Source organism: Arctopsyche grandis, chromosome 6 (genome assembly GCF_051622035.1).
Source record: "Arctopsyche grandis isolate Sample6627 chromosome 6, ASM5162203v2, whole genome shotgun sequence".
NCBI classification, from domain to species: domain Eukaryota; kingdom Metazoa; phylum Arthropoda; class Insecta; order Trichoptera; family Hydropsychidae; genus Arctopsyche; species Arctopsyche grandis.
Window position 1 is genome coordinate 15,471,410 of NC_135360.1, and position 22,419 is coordinate 15,493,828.

The 22,419-nt window shown below is 36.0% G+C and overlaps 1 protein-coding gene across 12 annotated transcripts in view; it reads left to right on the forward strand.

The window, feature by feature from the left end:
* LOC143913420 (transducin beta-like protein 2) overlaps positions 1 to 22,419 on the forward strand; it is an 85,837-nt gene that overhangs the window by 33,622 nt on the left and 29,796 nt on the right. For 4 of the 12 annotated variants that reach the window (XM_077433176.1, XM_077433181.1, XM_077433182.1 and 1 more), the window contains 2 exons: positions 2,642 to 2,857; positions 7,208 to 8,916. The exons of 1 other annotated variant lie outside the window; for it this stretch is intronic. In XM_077433176.1, coding sequence (XP_077289302.1) covers positions 2,642 to 2,857; positions 7,208 to 8,532 — 1,541 coding nt within the window. In that variant the 3' untranslated portion in view covers positions 8,533 to 8,916. Of the gene's footprint in view, positions 1 to 209; positions 1,038 to 2,641; positions 2,858 to 7,207; positions 8,988 to 22,419 lie in introns of those variants that run through there. 7 more of the 12 variants (XM_077433185.1, XM_077433187.1, XM_077433177.1 and 4 more) reach the window with 6 other exon arrangements.

The following is a 22,419-nucleotide window of genomic DNA, read 5'->3' on the forward strand; positions in this document are numbered from 1 at the left end:
GATTTTAGAGCAAATTTAGGTCACGTATGTCATATGTAGCAAATGTGTTAATGTTTACAACGCGAATGCATTCGCAATGTAAATATTATATTTTTGATTGCGTTTTTATCTTTTTTGATATCGTTCTGTTCTGTGATATTATATACCACTTTCGTGGTGGTGGTGGTTATCGGTATCCACGTGTTTTCTCTCTCGTCGACAATCTCGGTAGTGGTCTCACAAGCCGTGCCTATGTTTCGAATGGCACGTGGTGGGGGTCTCGTTTGCTGCTGCTCGTAACCGCCTATTCGTTCATTCCGCTTCAGCACCGTCTGTCTGTCGGTCGCCGTCACCCTATCGATGGTGTTGTTTATTTTTCGCGAATTTTTTTTTATCAAAGTCTGATCGGATGCAATTATAATTTTTTCCCTTCGAAAAGTGCCGCTTCGTTTCGAAGAAGCTTCGTGTGAAATTTGCCAGAGTTACATAAGTGCTTCGGCGAAAGTGTGTAAAGTTCGCGGCGTACGAATGCGGCTATTCGAAATTTTGGGTTCGGAAGTGAAATGTGATTATTGGACGTTTGGCGTCGAACGTGAAATGAATTGTTTTCGAATCTTTCGCCGTTGAGTCGTGTGTTTTTTTTTTTTACTGTTGGAATTGTAACTTTTTCTAACTTCGGCGCATCTTTTTCGGGAATTTCCATCTGAATCAGGGAAAACAGTGAGCAGTAGTTGCGGGAAATGTGTTGAGGTTGTGTGTGAGAGATATACCCCCTCTACGTTTGGGGTCTCCCTCGCGTGAGTCAGGCGGAATAGCGGGTGTCAGTGTGCCGACCGGCGTGGGCCTGTACTCGCGTCTTTACTCGATCGGGTTTTTTTTGTATATTTTTGGTATATAACGAGGGGCCACCGACATGGAGTCTGGTCTTGGCGAGCGTCTGCCCCCGCATCTTCCTACCGAGCTGGTGCTTATAGCTCTAGTGGGGCTAGTCGTCTATTTCTTGGTGCTGCTGCTGAACTCTCTCAGACACCACGCGGCTTCTACAACCCCAACCCCCAGTAAGCATTCGACCCTACTCAGCGAATATCAAAAAATACACATATTAATTCCACCGATCGATATACAGACAAATTAGATAAAATTTAATATTGGAAAAAAAATATAATTAATAATTTGAAAACCACGTGGCGCCTTTGCTTGTGTGCATTGCGTCCGCTGTCATCGTTTTTGTTTTGGCCTCGCCGAGCGAAAATGGCCGTTACGGCAGGGACCATATGATCTATTTTCGGTTGCGTTCGGAAATGGGCACGTGCGATCGGCTCGCCGAACTGAGTCACGCCGTTCGGGAATCCACTGAGGCGTGTATAATAAGATGTTGCGATGCTTGTTTAGGATTGATGATGGAGCCGCAGCTGCAGCTGCACCAGCGAAAATGGCGGCAACGGCCTCGTGCCGTTATACGGCTTTTTGACCTACAAATTGGTCGGCCGGTAAACTCTCTGTTTGCGTGCAAAATCCTCGGGCTTCTTGTGCCTGCAGTCGTGGTGCATTCACACCGATCGGTTCATGGATGTAGTATGTTGTGTCAATTGGGTTATTGACATTGCGTGTCTGGTGCATGTCTGAGACAATTCGAACGGTCTGATTTTAAGTTCTGTAAAGTCGCAAAATTTGAAATGTTTATGAGAAGTGTATAGTCTGTTTTAAAATACTCAGTTTACTAAGTTTTTTTTTTTGTTTGAAAGTATGTAATTATAAAGTTTGGTTTCACTTTCAACGACGCGATGTCGCGTACAAATCAAAACATTCAAGTCAATTTTATAGTATGAATTTCTTATCGTCTGAATGTTTGTTATGAAAAGATTACCGCGTGTGTGAACATGGTTCAATTTAAGATTAAAATAAAAACAATCGCTCAAGTGAATCTTCATGATTTCCTATAAATTTATTACAATTTAGATTGTTGTATTGGGGGTATGAAATGAAGATTGAATTTTATTGTTAACTAAATTTTTCGTCGTAAAAATGTATAATATTAAGTATCCATATTATCAAACATTAAATTTGTTATAAATTTCTTCATATTATGTACATATATATGCACATAATTTTGATCATTGTAATATAGAAACAATCATGCTTTCATTATAAGTATGATAGCTATACAAAATGTATTGATAAGTTATCATATTCCATTCGAAACTTCATCACTAAAGTTTTAAAAAATGTTTTGTTATTGTCATTAGCATAAAATTTTGTAAAAATTATTGTTGTCTTGAATGAAAACAAAAAAAATTAACATAAGTTTGTTCTGAAAGTGATTATTTTCGCTTATTGTGAGTGTTTTCTGAATGTAAAATCATTAAGTATGTTTCTGTTGGATCTTGTTTGTGAAGGATATCTGTGTATAACTTGAATGCAACATGTGCAGGCGTTGTGGTGTCAGAATTATTCATATGGTTCAACGGTAGATATTCTTAGATATAGTGCACATGTTTCAGTCTCCTGCCGAGTTTAGAAAATAATATTAGTATCATTGCCATGTGCTACATCTCATATACAATCAAAGCGTTAAAAATTGCTTGAATCACCTCCATAATCAATTAAGTTATCTTAAGTTACTCAGTTAGATTTTAACGCATACATAATTATTTGTCAACAGATGATAAGTCCAACGAGACGGTGAAAGAGAAAACACCAATTATTCCCCCCGTTACAAAACAAAGTAAGAAAAAGCCACACTCGGCTCCTCATTGGAAGAGTGTTAAAAATAATTTCAATCATCCTTTCCTTGCGACCAATTTGATGGGTCACACTGGGAAAATTTTGGGCATGGACTGCTCCAGCGATGGAAAATATTTGGTCACATGTGCTGAAGGTACGTGTTCAAACGGAAGTTTGAATAGAAAATTTCACTAACTCTTCGTTCACAAAACATGCCAAGATTCATTATTTGTAAATATTAAACACTTGGCATGTTTTTGAATATAATATTTTTGGTATGGAAACTAGCCAAAAACTATAATAACCGATATATTCATTAATAGAAGTCCTCTATTGCATTCAGTGCGTAAATTTATGTTAATATTCTTGTATATATTATAATCTAATTATGTTCAATGCTATAATATTCATATAATTCAGTGCTGGGTTGTATTTGTTTACTAAAAAAAGTCTCATGAATTTGTAAACGGCCAGATTGTTGACCTTAATTTATGTGAATTGCCATTTTTCACCATGTAACTAACTGGTTCCTTACAATTTGATAGATTCTATTATGTTATATGTGTAGTTAATAGTGTGTGTAATGTTGTGTAATAACTTAATTACATATCAATGCACATATTTTGTATTTAGCAAATTGCACACATTGTTGTCGGTGAATTGTATAACAATTTAATACAGCAAGTTTACCATTGTGAATGGATTCATTTACACTTAAACAATTGCAACTAATTTACACACCATCATCATCATACTTTATAAATGCAACTTCAGTAGATTTATTACTGCTGAATAAGACTGCCTCTAATCTTGTCGATTTAATCAGTATGTAAATTCAAATGTGCAGCGCGGGGAGATGCATGTCGGTCGTGTCCTCAATTCAAAACTTACACTGAACAGTTTCACTTATTATAACTTCTATATGTCCCCGCTTTGCATGCAATGCTGTTTTGTACCCCTCGAGGATTGTTGGAGTTGGAGTTGGAGTTTGTTGTCGGTTATACAGATGTTTTGTTATTTGACAATTAATTTATTCAATAATGTGTATATATGCTAATTTGGTGTAGGTGTTATGTATGAATTTTTATTGGTCATAACGTTTAATTTATCTAATCATTTTTTTTTTATATCTAATTGTAAACATAAAACTTGTGCTCTTTTTTTTGGTTTTGGATAAGATGGTTTGGTTTAACTTTGCACGCTGTACTAATAGTGCATAATATTTATGGGAAGTCCATATTATAAGAATATTCATTGATTATTTTGGTATTGTATATGTATGTATGTATATTTGGTATGATCTCATTTCATTGTGTTGATGCATGTTGTCAACCTTAAAACCTCCATTTTACCTCGGGTATAAATAACAATGGATTCCAACGCCCACGTGACTTGCAGACCTCTTGGCCACTGCAGCCCAGGATTGCCTCGCCTTTCGCACTCTCTTGGTCCACTTTTGCATTGTGTTCTGTCCATTGGCCGAAATAATGAGTCGGGGCAACGATGAGCAAGCACCGTGACCGTGTCACGACCGTGAGTCAGTTGACCAAGTCACACCAGATACACTATCCCTTCCTGTTTTACATTACGCAGCACTCTTATTTCCTTTCCGAATCGATTGCAAAAGCTGTATTTGTTTACTTGTACGATTTGGTCAGCACTCTTCGATGTCATCGCTAACGGAAGAATTCGACTTCCTGCAAGAAGTATGCAGTTCGAATTCAGATTCCGGCAGTATTTGGGTCGTTTCGGATCAACTCCGAGCTCGTGACGAATATGTTTTGCAATATTTATGCAAATGCTATATGGTAGTCGTTGCCAAAACTTTCTCGACTTTTCATTCGTGTTGAATTTTGAGATGCTGCACTGTGTGCTAAAGTGGAATTTCCTTTTAACGTCAGCGCTTTTTCATCGAACACGTTATGATTTTTTGGAACTCCTTTATTATTAATTTTTTTTTTTTTGGAAAGATCACATACAGAGTTGAATCATTCGTTCGCTGGCAATGTTGATGTGTCAAATTAACGGATTTTAAAGTTTGTTTTGATAACATCATCGTCTTTTATAGGTTCGTTGGCAACTTGGCTTTCCTTCTGCGTCGTTTATTATCTTTCCACTCAAAGGTTAATGTAGTCATGAGCTGTGAACTTCCTTTCGCGCCGCTTTGGAAAGCGCCAATTCATTTGACGGATGGCTTTTTTACCTTTTCACACTTTAGCATCGGCATCTAACGCGCTTTCGTCTTCGATGAAATGCAGAACAGCATTACGGCGACCCTGTCCGGTTACTGATGTCAGTGTACAGTTAGCCGTTAGCGTACAGTTAACTCAGACCGGACGGACAGTTATGTAAATTGTCATGTGATCATCATCGTTCGTCGTCGTCATCATCATCATCATCAACAACCGCGGTCGTGGAAGTTATCGACCGATTCAGATCGTTCGCTGCTAGGCAAATTTGCCAAGATTTCTATACAGATTGCGCCATCGCCATCTGCACGTGCGTGTTGACTTCGAATATACTTTTCCGGTATTCAGACAAATTTCAGACTGCGTAAATAATGTTATTCCACTATGATATATGTCGTATTAACATTAGGTATATAACTGCCGTCGTTTTTGAACGAAGGTTGAGCGATAATTCATTTGAAACTATCGAGTTTCCGTATTGAAATTGATATCTTGTTTTATAATAAGTAGCGAGACATAAGAGTAAACGATACATTTCAACGGCATAATTAGTTTTGATACATCTGTATAATATATTTAAATTTATCATATGTGCAATCAGAATTAAATTAATGTATCGTGCGCATTAACCGTTTGCACTATGAATATTAATCAAAATTAGAAGTTCGTTCTAATTAAATATATTATTGTAAATGAGATAATGACCAATTTTTTACAAACCTGTCAGGTCATCTATATCAACGGTATCCAGTCAAAAGCGCTCGGTACAAAAGTGCCCCAGCGTAACTTCCCCGACATAACCGCTAGGCGTCAAAAACGCCGTTGTCTCATAAGTAGAGGTAGCCTAGTCACAGTGCTATCCATTGTTCCATTGTTGTAAATCCTTTGTAAAAAAGGTTCAGCAAACCTTTAACAATGCATTTACAACCTTTGAACAATACGCGGCATCTTCTGGGTCCGGTGACTACTCATAAGTTAGGGCACCATCTCAACACCAGTTAATAATTGGTATCTAGTTGAATTATACTTGAAATTTTAATTGAAAAATCGATTATGTAGATTTTTATTTATTTAATCGGTATGTTTTTTTTTTGGGATTCGTTTTTTTACTTTAATTAAATAAATTTGGTTGATTATTTTAGGTCCAAAGTATCTGAAAGCGTCGCAGTATCGGTACATCTTGTTATTACTCTTAACTCTTTTCTTCGTGGTGTTTGGCAATAATAATGCACTAGGCAGTGTATCGTGAACGCTTTCTATAATTCATCATTGATAAGCTGGTGAAGTTTTAATGGCGTTTTACCTTTTTAGTGTTGTGGAGCTTTCGATTGGTTGAACTGTAGCATTTTCTAAAGCAAGCAATAGCAGCGTGACGCTGTAGAAAGGAAATTTTAAACTAGTTCGATAGCGATCGACATGCATCGATGAAATTCTTCGATATCAAGTTCAACAAAAATGCATCGCCAATACGTACAGTGTTCGCACCGGGTGAAAGCAGACGGGGAAATACCTGTTTCATAGTAATTGATCGCTCCGATGGCACTGCTCGCTCGTTTGCTGCTCGGGTAAAATTCGCATTTAATTGCTACCCGGTAGATGGGTACCTATTTGGGCTTCTTACCCCACCTCTTGTGATCGTGAGCAATTTATCGGCAAGGTTGCAATTTATCGGCTCGTCCTCGGATGACATTGTAATAATAAGACTCCCGAGTGTATCGGTACCATGTCACCAACGTGTAATCAATTAAAACGACGGGGCTCTTGTTTTCGTGCCGATGTTTGTTTATGAGCCGAATTCGCGAACGATTCGACGTGTCGCAATCGCTTTCTAATTTTTTTCGCAATCGTTTTTTCTCGTGTTACAAAATTTTTCAGGACCTATCCAATCAAGTTTTCCAACTGTTGTGATAGTACGCTTTCATATTCCTCTTCCACGTCTTGTTTACTCTCGGTACCATAACACCCTTTCCAATTTGCATTTGCGCGACAGCTGCTAGACAGTGCGCTATTTTGGTTTAACTAACACATTGCTTTTAGTTTACTCATACTAATTATTTGTAAATAACATGTTTAACAAATGTATGGGTGTTTGTGTAGTATATTTGTATGGATGTCGAAGAATTTGTCTGTACTGAAACAATATCTGTGCATTTTTGAACTCCGGTTCTTCAATGGGTCTGTTCAATTTTGGTGCGTATTTTATTTTATTCGTATCATTTTTGTTCCGGAGTAAATTTGCAATTGGATATTGCGTCAGTGGTTTTTGTGCGTTTTGTGTATATTGTTATCTAACGGTGATAATTTGTTCTTTGAAGACGAACCTCAAGCAGACCTGGGTGAGACCAGTAGCAGCAGCAGCTCTGAAGGTGGCAAGGAGAATCGCAGCCCCACCGACAGTCCGACTGGAAGTTCACCTGGAAGTCCAACAGTTCCTCGACGCGCTACACGCCGCCGTCGAAAACCTCGTTCCGCTAGAGAACCCAGAATGCAAGCCTCCAATTCACCCGTTCCGCAAATGCCTTCACCGGGACCATTACACAGATATGCAGAACTTCGACTAATGGAACATGATCTGGCTAATCTACTTAGCCGCTATTTACTCACTGACGAGCAGCTCGCAAATTTGGGCTATCCAGTAGAAAGCGCCTCACACCCAACATGCGCGCTAATTTACGCAATTGAATTCACTCCAGCGATAACAAAATTCGATGTGAACGCGAGGGAATTCGTACCTGGTTGTGTAGGCGGAAAGAGATGGTATCGCGAAGATGACAGCGGGCGAGGATCAGGGAGCTCAAGTCCTAGATCAGGCGATAGTGATCCAGACAGTGAAGAGGATAAACTAAGTTCGAGTGTCCAACGACGCTGCGCCAGATGCACTCGAGGTTTCTGGCTCTCAGCTAACGGAGAGTATCTGACGAGAGAGCGATGTCGCCATCATTGGGGTCGTATGAGGAGAACCATGTCGACGGCTACCTCCCCTCTGGCGCCTATTTGGTCTTGGGCGTGTTGTGGAGGTAGTGCAAACTCTGCCGGTTGTACAAGAGCTCCGCTTCACGTGTGGTCAGGCACGTGCGCAGGAATTAATGGTCCGTTGAATGGTTTTGTACGGACGAGATACAGAGCTCCAGGAGCACCACGACGAAGAATTTTGGCATTGGATTGTGAAATGTGTTACACCGCAGCGGGCTTACAGGTTGCCCAGCTTGAGGTAGTAGGAGCTGATGGAAGAAGGGTGTACAGCACGTACGTCCAGCCTGATTCACCTATCATCGACTATAATACAAGATTTTCGGGCATTAGCGCTCGCCACTTGCAAAAAAATACGAAATCGTTAAAGGAAGTTCAGAACGACTTGCTATGTCTCATCGACGCCGAGACCATACTAGTGGGGCACGGTCTCGAGAACGACCTACGTGCTCTTCGAATCCTCCACGGACGAGTGGTAGACACAGCCGTCAGCTTTCCCGATTCGAGAGGGCTGCCTTACAGAAGATCGTTACGAGCCTTAGTACAACAACACTTGGAATATGATGTCCAACAAGCTCAACATTGTCCGCTTGAGGACGCTCGAGTCTCCCTCGACCTGATGCTGTGGAGAGTGCAGCGGGATTTCTTGTCCCGTCCGGTGTTCGCGTGAACCAATGTGATCTTGTCGATAGATTATAGTATTATTTTGATGGTTCCTGTTTGCACGATGAATTAAAACGACAATGACAATATGTTCGAATTCCTAGTATGTAAGATAAAGTAATTAGTGTACAAATTCACGAGAAATCTCAAAAGTGGTTCGTTGGCGTTGTGCTGTGTGATGATGAGAGACAAGACTCGCGTTGTTTCCGAAATGGCGGTTGTGTTATAAGCGGCCTACCATGTGGATTCAAACTCACCATTTGTGATTTATTATTTGTTAAATTGATATTTTTAATTAACTATGTGATCGTTTTTACGTAATTCGTCCTACGTTTTTATATACTGATTGGATTGGATGTCTTCTTGCGAATACATTTCCGATTTTAAGCTGAATTCATCTCTTTTATTTATTTTATTACACATCTGATGCCTTACACCGAATAAACTACGCACATTCATAACAATCAACCCCTCTTTACTTCCCATCCCATATTCTTATAATTGTAAGTATACAAACCGGCATTGGGAAGAAGCAAGATAGGACAAGAGAACACAATTGAGGCAATTTAATCGAGTCATAAGTCGCTCGACATGCAATCAATCCCATGAACGACATACTGACTTCGTTCTGAGAATCTTTTGTCGCATGCAATTTTAGGATCACTTCGACAAAAACGGATGCTTCGTGATGTAGAACTACGGACTAGGTTTTTGCTCAAATCATCTGATCGATTATACTGTGCTATGAATTAAAGCTTAACTAGACTAGTTGCTCGTTGTTAAAAGGGTCTACGGCAATTCATCGCCCAGTTGATTGATTAGCAATTAGACAATCTGCTGGGCAATAAATTGCCTCGCCTAACATATCAAACTGCAGTTAAACTTCAGAAACTTTTCTTCAGAAATATTCAAACAAATAAAACAATTTATTTACCATAATTTGTTATGAGTTTGCTTTGATAAAATTTGCATCGATGCTACTGACTTCCAGAGCGCAAATCACAAACTTCAAGTTAACGACAAACTGAACCTCTCGCTATCCTTGAATGCCACTCGAGGCACTGGTCTACGTCCTTCTTCGAATAATATAATCGAATCAACGTTGCCGATGAGCGTGTTGAAATTGTCAAAAGTCTTGAATTTATTTCACGCTCATTAGTCGAGTTGCCACATTGCGAAATCTCCCCGAGTTGACTAGTCGACTTTCGCGCCACTATCTGAACTCCCCCACCTCGTTTACCCAAACCGCAACACTAAATTTATATCATGTATATGTATAGTTGGCGATTAATATGTTAGGAAGTGAGTTTTGTGGGCTGGTGCCCACGGGGCCGAGGATTTGACTGTTGCGATTTTATTGCCGGCCTTGCAAATGTTTCACAAACACCCTGCAAATGCTCAACAAATACACATATACACAAATTGAGTGTGCGTAATGTGCTAATAATTTTTTGACGCATTTCGAAACAATGTGGGCAATAAACACACATGCATAAATGGGACTCGATTATCATAATATCACGATTCGTTCATAAAATATTTAATTTAAAAAATTGAAAAAAAATCTACGATTTTGTCATATTTTTGTCACTTCCCGTATAGATTTTCCGACCTTGATTGTTTTTTTTCGATCTCAAGAGTTTTTCATTTTTCATGCATTCAAATCAATGCCTGCCTTTGTGGACAACGAAATTTTAAGTCATTTGAGAAATTTATGGTAAGCTAAGTCTGCAGAAGATTTTTCACGCTCTGTACTCAAAAGAGAAAAACACGTACAAAACTCATTGCCTAATTAACGAAGACGTTTCTTAAAATTTTTACAACAAAAAGAGACGTATTTTAAACACAATATATCTCTTGTATTACAGTAATGTATACATATTTTACAACGTCATTTTGCTATATTTTAAGATACATGTTCAGAGATCAATTTTCCTTGAAACTGAATATTATGTCGCTCACAAACCCAGGAAATAATTCGAAATCATGAGATTATTGTTTTAAGATTAAGATTAATTTCATCCTACACATGAACTTGAGTTGAGAATTTGAACTCGATGAATTTGCATGCCTATATAATACATATATAATGTTTAGTCATAAATTAGAACAGAATTTAACGACAAAAATGTGCCGTAAAGTTTATAATCGCCGTTGAAATGAACCGATTGATCATCAATTCCTTTCTCACGGTCAAACCTGTCATACTTAAAATAAATTACCAATCGTGTTTTCCTGATTTTTTTTAAAATAAGCATACAAAAGTTATTAGATCCACTTGTGATGATTATGCAATATTTGCTCTATGTCTATGGTGGTTATAGCATATGTTGTCATATTGTTTGATTCACGTCTCAAATCGCGCTTTTTTATATCGGAAATGAATTGTTAATTAGCGTTCGACCAAAATTTTATCATTTTCTCGATTATCTAACATTTTGCTATTGCAGTCGTCGTGCGTAACCTTCACCTATATTGCATACGTTTTTGCGATTGGTCGACGAGGAAAATCAGTGAAAATATATGTACTTTGACCGATTCTTGTGATTCTGTCTGCGTTTTTCGATAACTCTGAGAAATCGTGACGTAAACAATCGAGTAAGGCTGTATCGGTTTGTTTAGATGGGCTTTGTCGCCTTGAGTCGTCTACCGTTTGTCGAGAAGACAATGCCATTTTTTCCCCAATCGTTTCGCCAAGAATATTAAATAACGGTTGAAGGTCGGTCACAGATGTACATACATATATATTCGACATGATAATAGTGTCCTCCCCATAGCGATTATTTACTTATTGCATGTCTTTGCGATGCAGTTTTGGTCCGTCGACACAATGCGCTCGTTAAAATCGCGGAAGTCTATAGCAGTTAGCACAACACTCATGTACATACCATACATACATACATACATACATATGCTATTCGTTTTGGATCAATACAAAAAATTAATAGTATGGGACGAGTGTGTAAAAATATATTGCTAGACAATATTATTATGTCATCGTAACTCACCGTGTGCAATTTAAATACTGGTTAACTGGCCTTGCATAATCCTTGACCACCGGTAGTTTGTAACTTCGATTATATACACTATTATGTGTACGTTTATAATTTGTTTTCAATTTATAGTTTTTGTCGAGACATTTTCCAAGCTCATTACCTTTTGATTATGACGTGTCAATCTTGTTTTGTTTTGGATTGTGAATATTTACATAAGTATGTATGAGATTTTGTGTCGAAGTGTATTTTTAATTGTAATATATTCCAACTGGCATTTTAGGTCATTCATATTCGAATACAATTCAACAAGTAAATTATATCTCTACAAGCGCAAATACACTTTCAACAATGTGCGCCAGTTGTAATATAACAGTTGAGTTTTTACAGCTCGGATGTTTTTACGAATGCTTTAGAATTCAACAATGCGTTAATATCACTGTTCGACACGAAAAATGGTTCAGAGACGAGATATGACTTTTCTTATAGATCTATGTATGCTCAGTAAACACGAATCTGGTAATAAAAAATGTTGATTGGCTCGATATTCGGAGATATGTGTTTTTAAATCGCGCGATTTTTTAATATCTTGGAGTTGTTCGGTCGATGACTCAAAATCTGTCAATTTCCTGTTCAAAATGAATATTGGAATCTATAGTCAGGTATTTTATCTTTTATTTTTAGTACTTTTCAGCTTTCAAATCTCTCTTTCATCTTTCAAAAGTAGTCGTCCAGTTCAAATCAAAAGTCAAAAGTACGTATTTTCACTTGGGATTTTTTCCCACTGTTAATACTATTTTATATTGAGTTTTTTTCTATTGAAACATGTTTATTGGGATATTGATCTGGCCACACTATTTTTTATTTTCGTTTAAAAGGGTTAATTGGATGTGTGCTGAATTTTAAATCGGTAAAATTGCGAGTGTAAATTTTTTATTACCAAATACGTATTCACGTATTTATTATTGGGCATAGATCTATAAGAAAAGTCATATCTCGTCTCTGAACAAAAAAAAAATCGTCATATTAGGGATAAAGATAATGATTACTGTATTACGATAACTCTAAGAATGTGTTCAAAACAAAAAAATGTGACTTTCCAACTCAATTTACTAGTCGAGTGACGTTTTCACGAAAACCTAATTTCTTCATCTAACCTGGTACCAACTTATGGTTGAACTGTATTTTCAGTTGTAATATATTTTGACCAGTTGGATTGTAATTCGCCATATGCATCGACTAACTTGAGCTAGACGGAATATATTATAAATGGAAAATACACTTCAACTGCAACATACATATGTAGATAAGACGGTTGTGCGAGAATGTGATAATCTGTAACTATTCACTATCTTGTGGTTATTAAATCTTGTGAAACCGGAAAATAATTTTAAACACATACATATGTTATCTATTCTAAATTGTTAGTAATATGTATATTTCATCACCTCCCCCTATTTGCAATCATATTTTTAAGGTTCAGAAGTCTAGCAATTAACTTGTTTACATTATTAACATACATATAATTGATATTGTTTATATGAGCTCTCTGCTACATTTTTGTCCGAATCGTACGGCACGGCATGCCTGGATGGACGCCAACTGTCTTCATGCCATTATTAAGTCGTATTTCGACAAATTTAAACAATTAACTGAAGGAAGCCCTTTCCAGCTGGAAGCCACGAGTACGTGCATGGTGTGTGGTTTTTGCCCTTAATGTCTTGCGATGAAAATTTCATTAATATAATTGATACTCTCTTTGAATAAAATGTGTATATACGATATTTGTTATTTGAATTTTTATTCATGTAAAAAATATGATTAGTGTAATCATGCTTTAGAACATCGGATACTATGTAAAAAGTTTATTATTATTTTACGGTTTAAATCACAAAAAAAATTACAAAAAGTTAAACCGGTACTGATAGGTCAGTGCTTTGTTTTTAGTTTATAAACAAGTATGCGTTCGCAAATATTTGTAACGGGAAACGCGTTTAACCAGTATTTTTCCCAAATATTGTTTCTGTAAAATTGAAAATATGTGCATAAGTAGGTCGAATGACAAAATTTACGAAAAATTAAACGATACATGAGCTGCACAATAAATCGGAACGAAGTGCTAGATCAGTCAACATCGTAAATTGTTGTCCAAGGCGATTCACAATTTTTTATTTATCGTTACTATCAGTTGGTCATGTGATATGCAAGTGTTAAATACCGTTATTTAGACTAGACGATCTAATATCTATATAATAATATAATTGGCTGAAATTTTTAATCTTTATTGGTTTAGAGCAGAACAAAATAATCAAAAATCTGTGTAAAGTGAGCACCACTATAATATTTACTGGAAATGACCCCTCATACATATGTAGATATTTATTTATATCCCATTTTTAAAGATTCTATCAGTTCATTATATGATATTGCATAATTAATCAATCAAAAAAGCACATCACCATCAAACTACAATGTTTCAACCATCAATCGAAATAATATTTCATGTATCAAGAGGCGAATTTCATCCGTACTACAAACATGTGATTGACGCTGTCATATCATATCTACTTTAGTGAACTCTATTAGCCTGTTAGTTGTTGATTCCAATCCAACTGTTCAATATTTTATCCATCGAGACATTTCAATGACGAATGTATTGGAAATAGTATGATCAATTTATATAAATTGTTCGTGTCAACGAACTCCTTGATACATAGCAAATGTGCGATTTGTAAACATACGAACAAGTAGACGAAGGACAAACGGGGCACGCTGTACATATGTACACTATTTTTAATGAGAGAACAAGATTTTAATAAGCGGCGGCTAGTTTTACACTCTTGAATAAATTTAACATGAACATTTACGACGCAGTCTTCTCTGTAATTTGTTCTCGCGACTGACCCGAAAGAAAAATTCCCAATTGAATTCACACGAAACATCATTATTGTGATGGTTTTCCTCGTCACATCCGCTGCGGGAAATGTCGCTACGTTTTTCCGGCCAAGCGGTGACCCTCTCGCACGAAAATAGATTCGAATCTGTCCAGTCACAAGATTATGTTTATGCAATAGTGCGACTCTTATACGCTCCGAAATTTCGAATTATATTTATATAATGTGTACAAAACTATAAAAATAAATAAGTATATAAAAAAGTGCTCATCATTGTGCATCGCGTGTTTCCTAATATTTATCCATATACCACGTATAATACATATACACATATGTATATATGTATGTACCAATATAATAGAGAAAGCATTGCGATTGCTCTAAAAACTCGACCGTGGGATTGCTTTTGATCCACATGATTCATATACATATGTATCATCCCTTTGTAGCACATTCAGGGCGAAATCACACTGAGAGGCACGCGGCGGATGTTTTTGTTTTGTTGTAGATATATACTTTGCATATGTAAAAAAACGCTAGCACGCATAATCTTTCCTGGAACACCCTGTTCTAAAAATCACCCCCTGGAGTGTTTTAGGTGATATTTTATCCTTGTATTGTCAAGTTTGACAGTTATCGATAGTGGGTGATTCCTATATTCGAAGAATTGTAATGAGGAATTTGTCGAAATAATAAGATCGTCCGAATTAACATTCAACTGGGAACGCTGAAAGTTACGAATACTAAAAAATATACGTACCGCGTGCCTCCCTGTGTGTTTTTCTCTCTCAAGAGATAATACCTTTCTACGGTGATAAAGGATCCTATTTTAGAATATAATTTACGAAAATTTGAAAGAACAGCTTAAAATTTTTCTTGGTAACGACCATTCAACTGTTACTGAATGAAAGCTCAAGTTGCCATGCATAGAGGAATCCCGAGCCATGTGAAAAATAATTCCGGGTCCTATAATAGATTTCAAAAAAAAAATATTAATTATGCGAAATTTTTATTATTTTTAATATGCGAAAAATCTGTCAGAACTATTAGAAAAATATCTACATATATATGTTGGTTGCTATTTTTTAAAATAATTGAATGAGAAAAGTAACGATTAACAGGTACGATTTTCGACACGGGCCCCTAGAGTAGGCCGAGCACTTGAACTTTACCCCGGTTCCTCCCTCCCCTCCCCGCTCTCGCCCCCCTCACCTTTAAGAGGTCATGCATGATGCATGAACTCTCAAAGGTGTAGACACACAGAGTGGTACGCTGAAAGTGTTTTTTAAATATAGTTTTGCACATGCAAATACTAGCACTCTTAGTCTATATCATCGCGATCCTTCCCAAAACTCACCCTCTGGAGTGTTTTCGGTAGGGTCGGTGATAGTGATCGATAATGACGATTCTCATATTTGAAGAAATATAGGAGAAACATCGAAATAATAAGATCGTACGAATTGACAATGACATGAAGACACCCCTATCACAGCTAGAGTTCAACATGATTGGATTGTCTTTCGTATTTACATATTTATGTAGCTTCGACACAATTTGTAGCCAGAAACTTGTCTGCTGATAAATCTAGTCTGCTGATTTAGATAATTCTGGAATGAAACGACAAATCCTTAAAATCGTTAACAGACAGTATTAAAAAACATTCTTGTAATGTTTGAAACCCAAACCACTTTCCAAATGCATCTTTAAAGTATAGTGCTTAAAAATACATATAAGGACATTAGATTCTGATGTGATAATTTCACAACTTGTTGCAATATGGACTTGCGATGCGATGCGATGCATCAAAAGTGCGCGCCGCAAATTGCCAACTGGTCGATTATTGCAGAAATGTAGTCAATTTGCAAACGACACCTCGAATTTATTATTATCAAGCTCATTGCGCGAGTAGTTTTACGTCCAAGCCATCTGTCGAAGAGGAATTGCAAGGATGCGATTCGTTTTAATGCTCGTCTCGTCCGAGCTACTTTTTAACGTGTATATTCATCGCGTTCATTTATGTACTCGTTTGATTTCCAGTTTTACTGCATTTGCGAATTTTTGTCGTTTACTTTTTGCAATTGCGTTTAATAGGTCTGCACTGGCAGTGAGTAGATACGTCAATCTTCTCGTACAAATTGAGAGACGATTCAGTGCGAAATGCTCATATATGTCAAAACGAAGGGGCTCCATGTTCAAACTCATTGCGTAGGTATTTTTCAATTATCCATGAAATTATTTCATGTCGTTAATTGGCATTTTGAAGCTGTGTATATGCGTGGTTCTATCAACAACCTGTTTATCCTAGAGTTGGCGGAATTTTGAATGTGTTTTTATATATTTACATCTAGTTATGTGCACAGCACATATGTATACATAATAGAGTGTAGAATTTTTTAGGTTTATCTTTTTATGGAAAGGAAATGAGTTTTGTGTTTAAAAAATATCATATTAATAATGTATGTACATATGTAGAATAGTATTTATGGTACGTACATACACAAAAGCTTATCATTAGGGTGACGATATTTCCCAAGACACAAAACGGAACGCTCAGCAAAAAAATCCCCACTCACCGCTATATACGTACATATATAACAAAAAATATAATTTTTCATTCAATATTGTCAAGGAATTTTAATTTTTTTCAGAATATTCAACTCTTGTGTACAAGGCAAATAGAAACAAGTAAAATAAAATCATGTAAGACTGATGCTAATGCGCCACATGCTGATGTTTTTCTGAAAAGTGTAAAGTTGACAAATAAATAAAATATCTACAAATTTCGTAAAAAGATATTCTCGGTTTCTTTTATTGCAAAAATTAATGCGCATCTGAAAATTTTCATTTCTTTATAGTATAATTTTTACCAGAGTGTACATTTCTTTAAAATAATAAAATGCAACAAGATAAAGAAATAAAAATAATATAGTAGGTATAGAACAAAGCGATTTTTTTTCAGAGACGTAAAATGAATCATGTAACAAAATATTTAATTATGGCTTTAAAATGAATATATTGTATGTAAATGTGTGAATATACAAATGATAATATTTGTTTTTTGGAAAAATAAGGATTAGGAAAACAAAGAAAAATATGGAAATAAAAGGAATATCGAAAAAATAACAAAATCTGCTGTGCATCAATGGACTTACAAAACGGGACAAATCAAACAATTTTACGAAAACGACGGGACGAACGCAAAGCACGTAAACAACGGGATTATCATTCCTAAGAACGTCACATATGTATGATTCGTTCTTAGGAATGATTCCTTTTGCGCATCTCGTTTGACGCAAATAAAGCCTTGTATTTATGTATGTGTATACATGTTTGTGGGAAATTCGTTTGAAAATATTTATAATTGAACGAAAAACATGCTATTTTTTTTATCATAGTGACGCAACATAACAACGAAAATAGCACGTTTTCTTAACCACAAGTGTATACCTACTAGGTACCTGTTAACAGTTGTGGTTTTGTTTATAATTTGGGTATTATCATAAATATTTATTGGGTATATCCTTATTTTTCCGTATATAAACATCGTATGTGGGCATCGATCTAATTTTCAGAATTTTCCACAATTTCTACCTAAGCAGATCAAGGCTATCTAGACTTTTGAGAGTTTACAGTGACTATATTTCGTCTAACACATCGTTTTTAACGATATATGTACATATGTAGGTATACATTTGCGTGCATATCGATGAATATTTGGGTCAGATCATCGGCTTTTGTAGTCGAGTCCTGCAGATGGCAGATTCAACCTTTTACTTGTAAAAATATCAACGAGTCATTGCTCAAACTTCATCATTGAAGATATCGTCTCTAAAAGTGCACGTGTGCGAAACCGTAACCTTCGCTCGGCAGTAATGCGACCGTTAAAATGAGGTTATTTCAAGAGACAATCGATTTGTTATTGAAGTTGATCAAAATTATACTGTTTAAAATGATATTGGAGATAAGGTTATGCACATATGCGTATGTTAAGTAATAAAATTCTTAAGAAATGGGCTTTTTGTTAGAGATCTTTTTTAAAAATGATTGGTAAAATCTTTTTTGTTTTAAAATTTTATTTTAAGGGAGATATTAAATTGCTGACTTCATCTATAGTAGTAAGAAACATGGATTAATGGGATAATTGATGTTAATTTTTTTTAATTACTTTTCAAATGAAGTGCATTGATGTACATACATACATGTTAGCTAAATAATGTGGGATGTCCGATTTAAGGTCTATTCATATTCTTCTTCCTCGTTTGTTCAATGCTGAGCGCCGTAGTCATTGATGTCGTTTGAAATTTAATGGATGATTTTCCTCCACTCCTCCCGATTCTGTGCCAAGTTGAAGGCAGCGTTATACCAGGTTGACGCAATGCGATTAGCTGGACCAAATAACTTGGACTAGTCACTTGGACGTCCAAATGGTTGGATCACCTGTTGCTACGTTTCGAGTAACGTTCGAGTTACTCATCCAGGCTACTTGGTCTAAGCTGCTCGCATCATGTCAACCTGGTATTAAGGAACGATCACGTTAGTTCTTTGGTATGGTCTGACCATCTATTGGGAATCCGTCCTCTTGCTCGCCTTCTGTTTAGCTTTCCAGTGACTGCCAGCCTTTCCAGACTCCACATTCTTCCTGGCCTGGCCAAAGTAAGAAAGAAAATTTTTGCTATGGAGAGTCTATTCATACTAGCATAACGTACCGGCGACTGTATGTAACCAGCTGTGCGAAGAGTATTCTTCGGTATATTTTATATGGACACATTCATATCTAACGTGGCTTAGACGTAACAGCAGTAGCCGGCAAAATCTATTCATACTATTCAGCAGTACATGTCGAATATATATAGTATATACATAGTAGCGAGTACACGCGTATTAACGAAATTGCGCATACACATATGAATATTGTCGGAAACGTCGTATTGTGATAATATTGACTCGAAGATACGACGCAAGCACTATTGCGCGTCGCGCTATGTAATGCCGATTTTGCCTTGCACTCGGCCAAAACTTGTTGGAACGTGCCGAAACGTGCGTTGCTGTATAGTTGCGAATAGAAAATGTCGTTTACGTGAGCTGCTGTACTGTACTGTAGCCGCGAATGTTGGATAGTATGAATAGACCAGAGAAATGTAATTTATTTGCAATAAACCTTAAAATGTAGTAAGAAATGGTTGAAATTCATTTCGGATTTTAAATTTGTATCCACTGTCTTTCAATTGTTTTATTTTCTTTTTATTTCGAGTTTTTAAATATTTTTAGTAATGGCCCAGTTAAAATCAAAAATATTTTCATTAATAATTTATTTAATTTATTATCATGCATAATTATTAGGATTACATACATATGTACATGTGTATAAAATTTCTCTGTATGTATATGTATCCTTCCGTTATTTTAAATTCCTTTAACGTAAGCCGAAAAGAAACTGAGGAATAAACATCGATGAAAACAAATGAAATAAAAATAAATACTTTGAATAAAAAAAACCGTGACAAATATTCTTTATCTTATTTATTTGTTTATAAAATCAGAATTATAACTTTTCGAATTGTTTTCAATCCGGACGGTATTTAATATTAAACATCCGGTTTTTGGTTTGAATATACGTATTACATATGTACATACATACATATTGATAAATAGCGTGCAGTCGGCCGATCGATATTGTATAATTTGTTTTGGCAAAGACGCCACAGAGTTTCATACTCCATTCAGTACAAATAAAACTAGTGTTCAACTGTGTTGTCAGTGTCAATTTTTTGAAATGTTTTGTCTATCGAATTGTCACAACAATCGAATATAACCACATCGGAAAATGTCTCGACTTTGACATGTGACCGGCCGACCGTCGTACATCGAATTATTCCAATAGGTGAGTGAACTCATAAAACTAATAGTAAGATGCATTCTTGTACATATATTTAATTATCATATTCACGATTGCCGATGTGTCATTTTCAATTAACTGATTTAGCAACAATCTTGCAGAAAACTGATTTTACAGTAGGTATGGCATTTAACATGGACATAACCTCAATGACGTATTTCGTAACTTCGTATTGCTTAATCCTAACTACAATATTATATGATATAAATTTTCCGGGAAATTTCAACTATATCGTAAATCTAAACACATCGGAAATCGACTACTATCGGAAAACAAAAACACATGATCAGTTTGTATTGCACTTCCATAACCTTAGTCTATGTATGTATATGTACATGTGACGTATAACATTATTTCTTAATAATTGTTTTTATTTCGGAGATAAGATTAATATCGATAATATTGAGAAATTCACGTAACCTTAACGTTATCGCTTTTGATAATGTACGTCATTAACGGTATATGCTATCAATATTATTAGAAAAAGCAATGATCTTCGTTTCTTTCAGACATTTAATTTTTCATTAAATTGCAGTTCAAATCTTAAGTGATCAAGTTTATGATTCTGCTTTAATGTAATATATGTAAATGTGTTTGTATTGATATGCAGGATTAACAAAAATATAAATATCGTAAAATTTAATGAATTGTATACTTATGTACATACATACATACATACATACATATGTCATTGTGAGTACTTCTGCTTATTATGTACATATATATGATACATAAGATACTAATATAATAAATAGTATAAAGTTTCTATATTTTGAATGTTAAAATTATTTATACATTTATATAGTCCATTTAATCAAACAATTTAACTTCTTACTCAATTTATCAATTGTGTTTAAATATAATATAGGATTTATCAAAATATACCTTAAACGAATATTTCCAAAAAAAATCATACAAATGTATGTACTAGGAAAAACGTACTTGCTATATCGTACACCACCTCTCGACCAATATAATTTCGTGCAGATAGTAGAACATTGTACGCGCGATATGCTATTGGTCGAAATGGGGTGTAAAGGACAGCACGTAAGTTTTACCTAAGTGTCACCTTACAGCTGATGTACTATGTATAATACAATATGCTTATTTTATATATGTTCGCTCTAAGGATTCACTCCGGTTCGTTCATGAACATACCGGTTTGTTCATACATGAACTATTGATTTTACTTTAAGTGGTAACAGCATTGATGTATAATACGCTAGATAGGCCCAGACGTGTTATTTTGGTCGGAGATCTTGTCTTCACTAACTGAGGGGTGCGGGGGTTTAACTACCGGGGAAGTTGGCTTTTTTTCCCTACGACGCAGCGGTACCTACCTACCTACTAAGAGAAACTGTGCATGCGCCATGTAATTTGCATGCGCCAAAAGGGAGACAAGTATAACACGTGAGGGCGGATCTAGTGTATTATACATCAATGGGTAACAGTCAAAAGCTATCTTTAAATAGACTCACCAAGTGTCTCATGAAACTTTTTACTGTCAAAAGCTTTGAGATGTCAACACGCCACACAAGTATTTAAATGTGAAATCCTATGGAAACCACATTACAAAGTTGCAATAATTCCTGTTTCCGCTAATTTTGACAATATTACAACCCACGGTGAGCGTGAACACATAGAAGATAGGACAAACGATTGAGAATCCTTAAACTTATGTCTAACAATTTGTACATGAACAAATTAGTTCGTTTGTCAATTGTTCTTTTGTGTATACTATAAGGTTACCTGACAACTCGTTCACAGATTTTCCGTAAACCGATGATGCGCTCCAGGCATTACGTATACGGCCATCTCTTTCTCACCCCGTCTGTTCACCATGATCTTGTTTACTATGCCATTACGTATGCAGCCATCTCTTTTACAGACCGTCTGTTATCGGTGAACAGTTCACGAACGAATGAAATGTATACTTGAACTGTAGCATGTACACGCTTTAGATGTCATTACTTTTCGTTTGGTACAATGCTTAGATTTATTTACACAAAGGGGCATATTTTACATACACATTTTATTTGTATTATGATATTTGCTTATTTAATCTTTTTCTTGTGTTGTATCTTCTTTCAATCGACTGCATATCCAATATC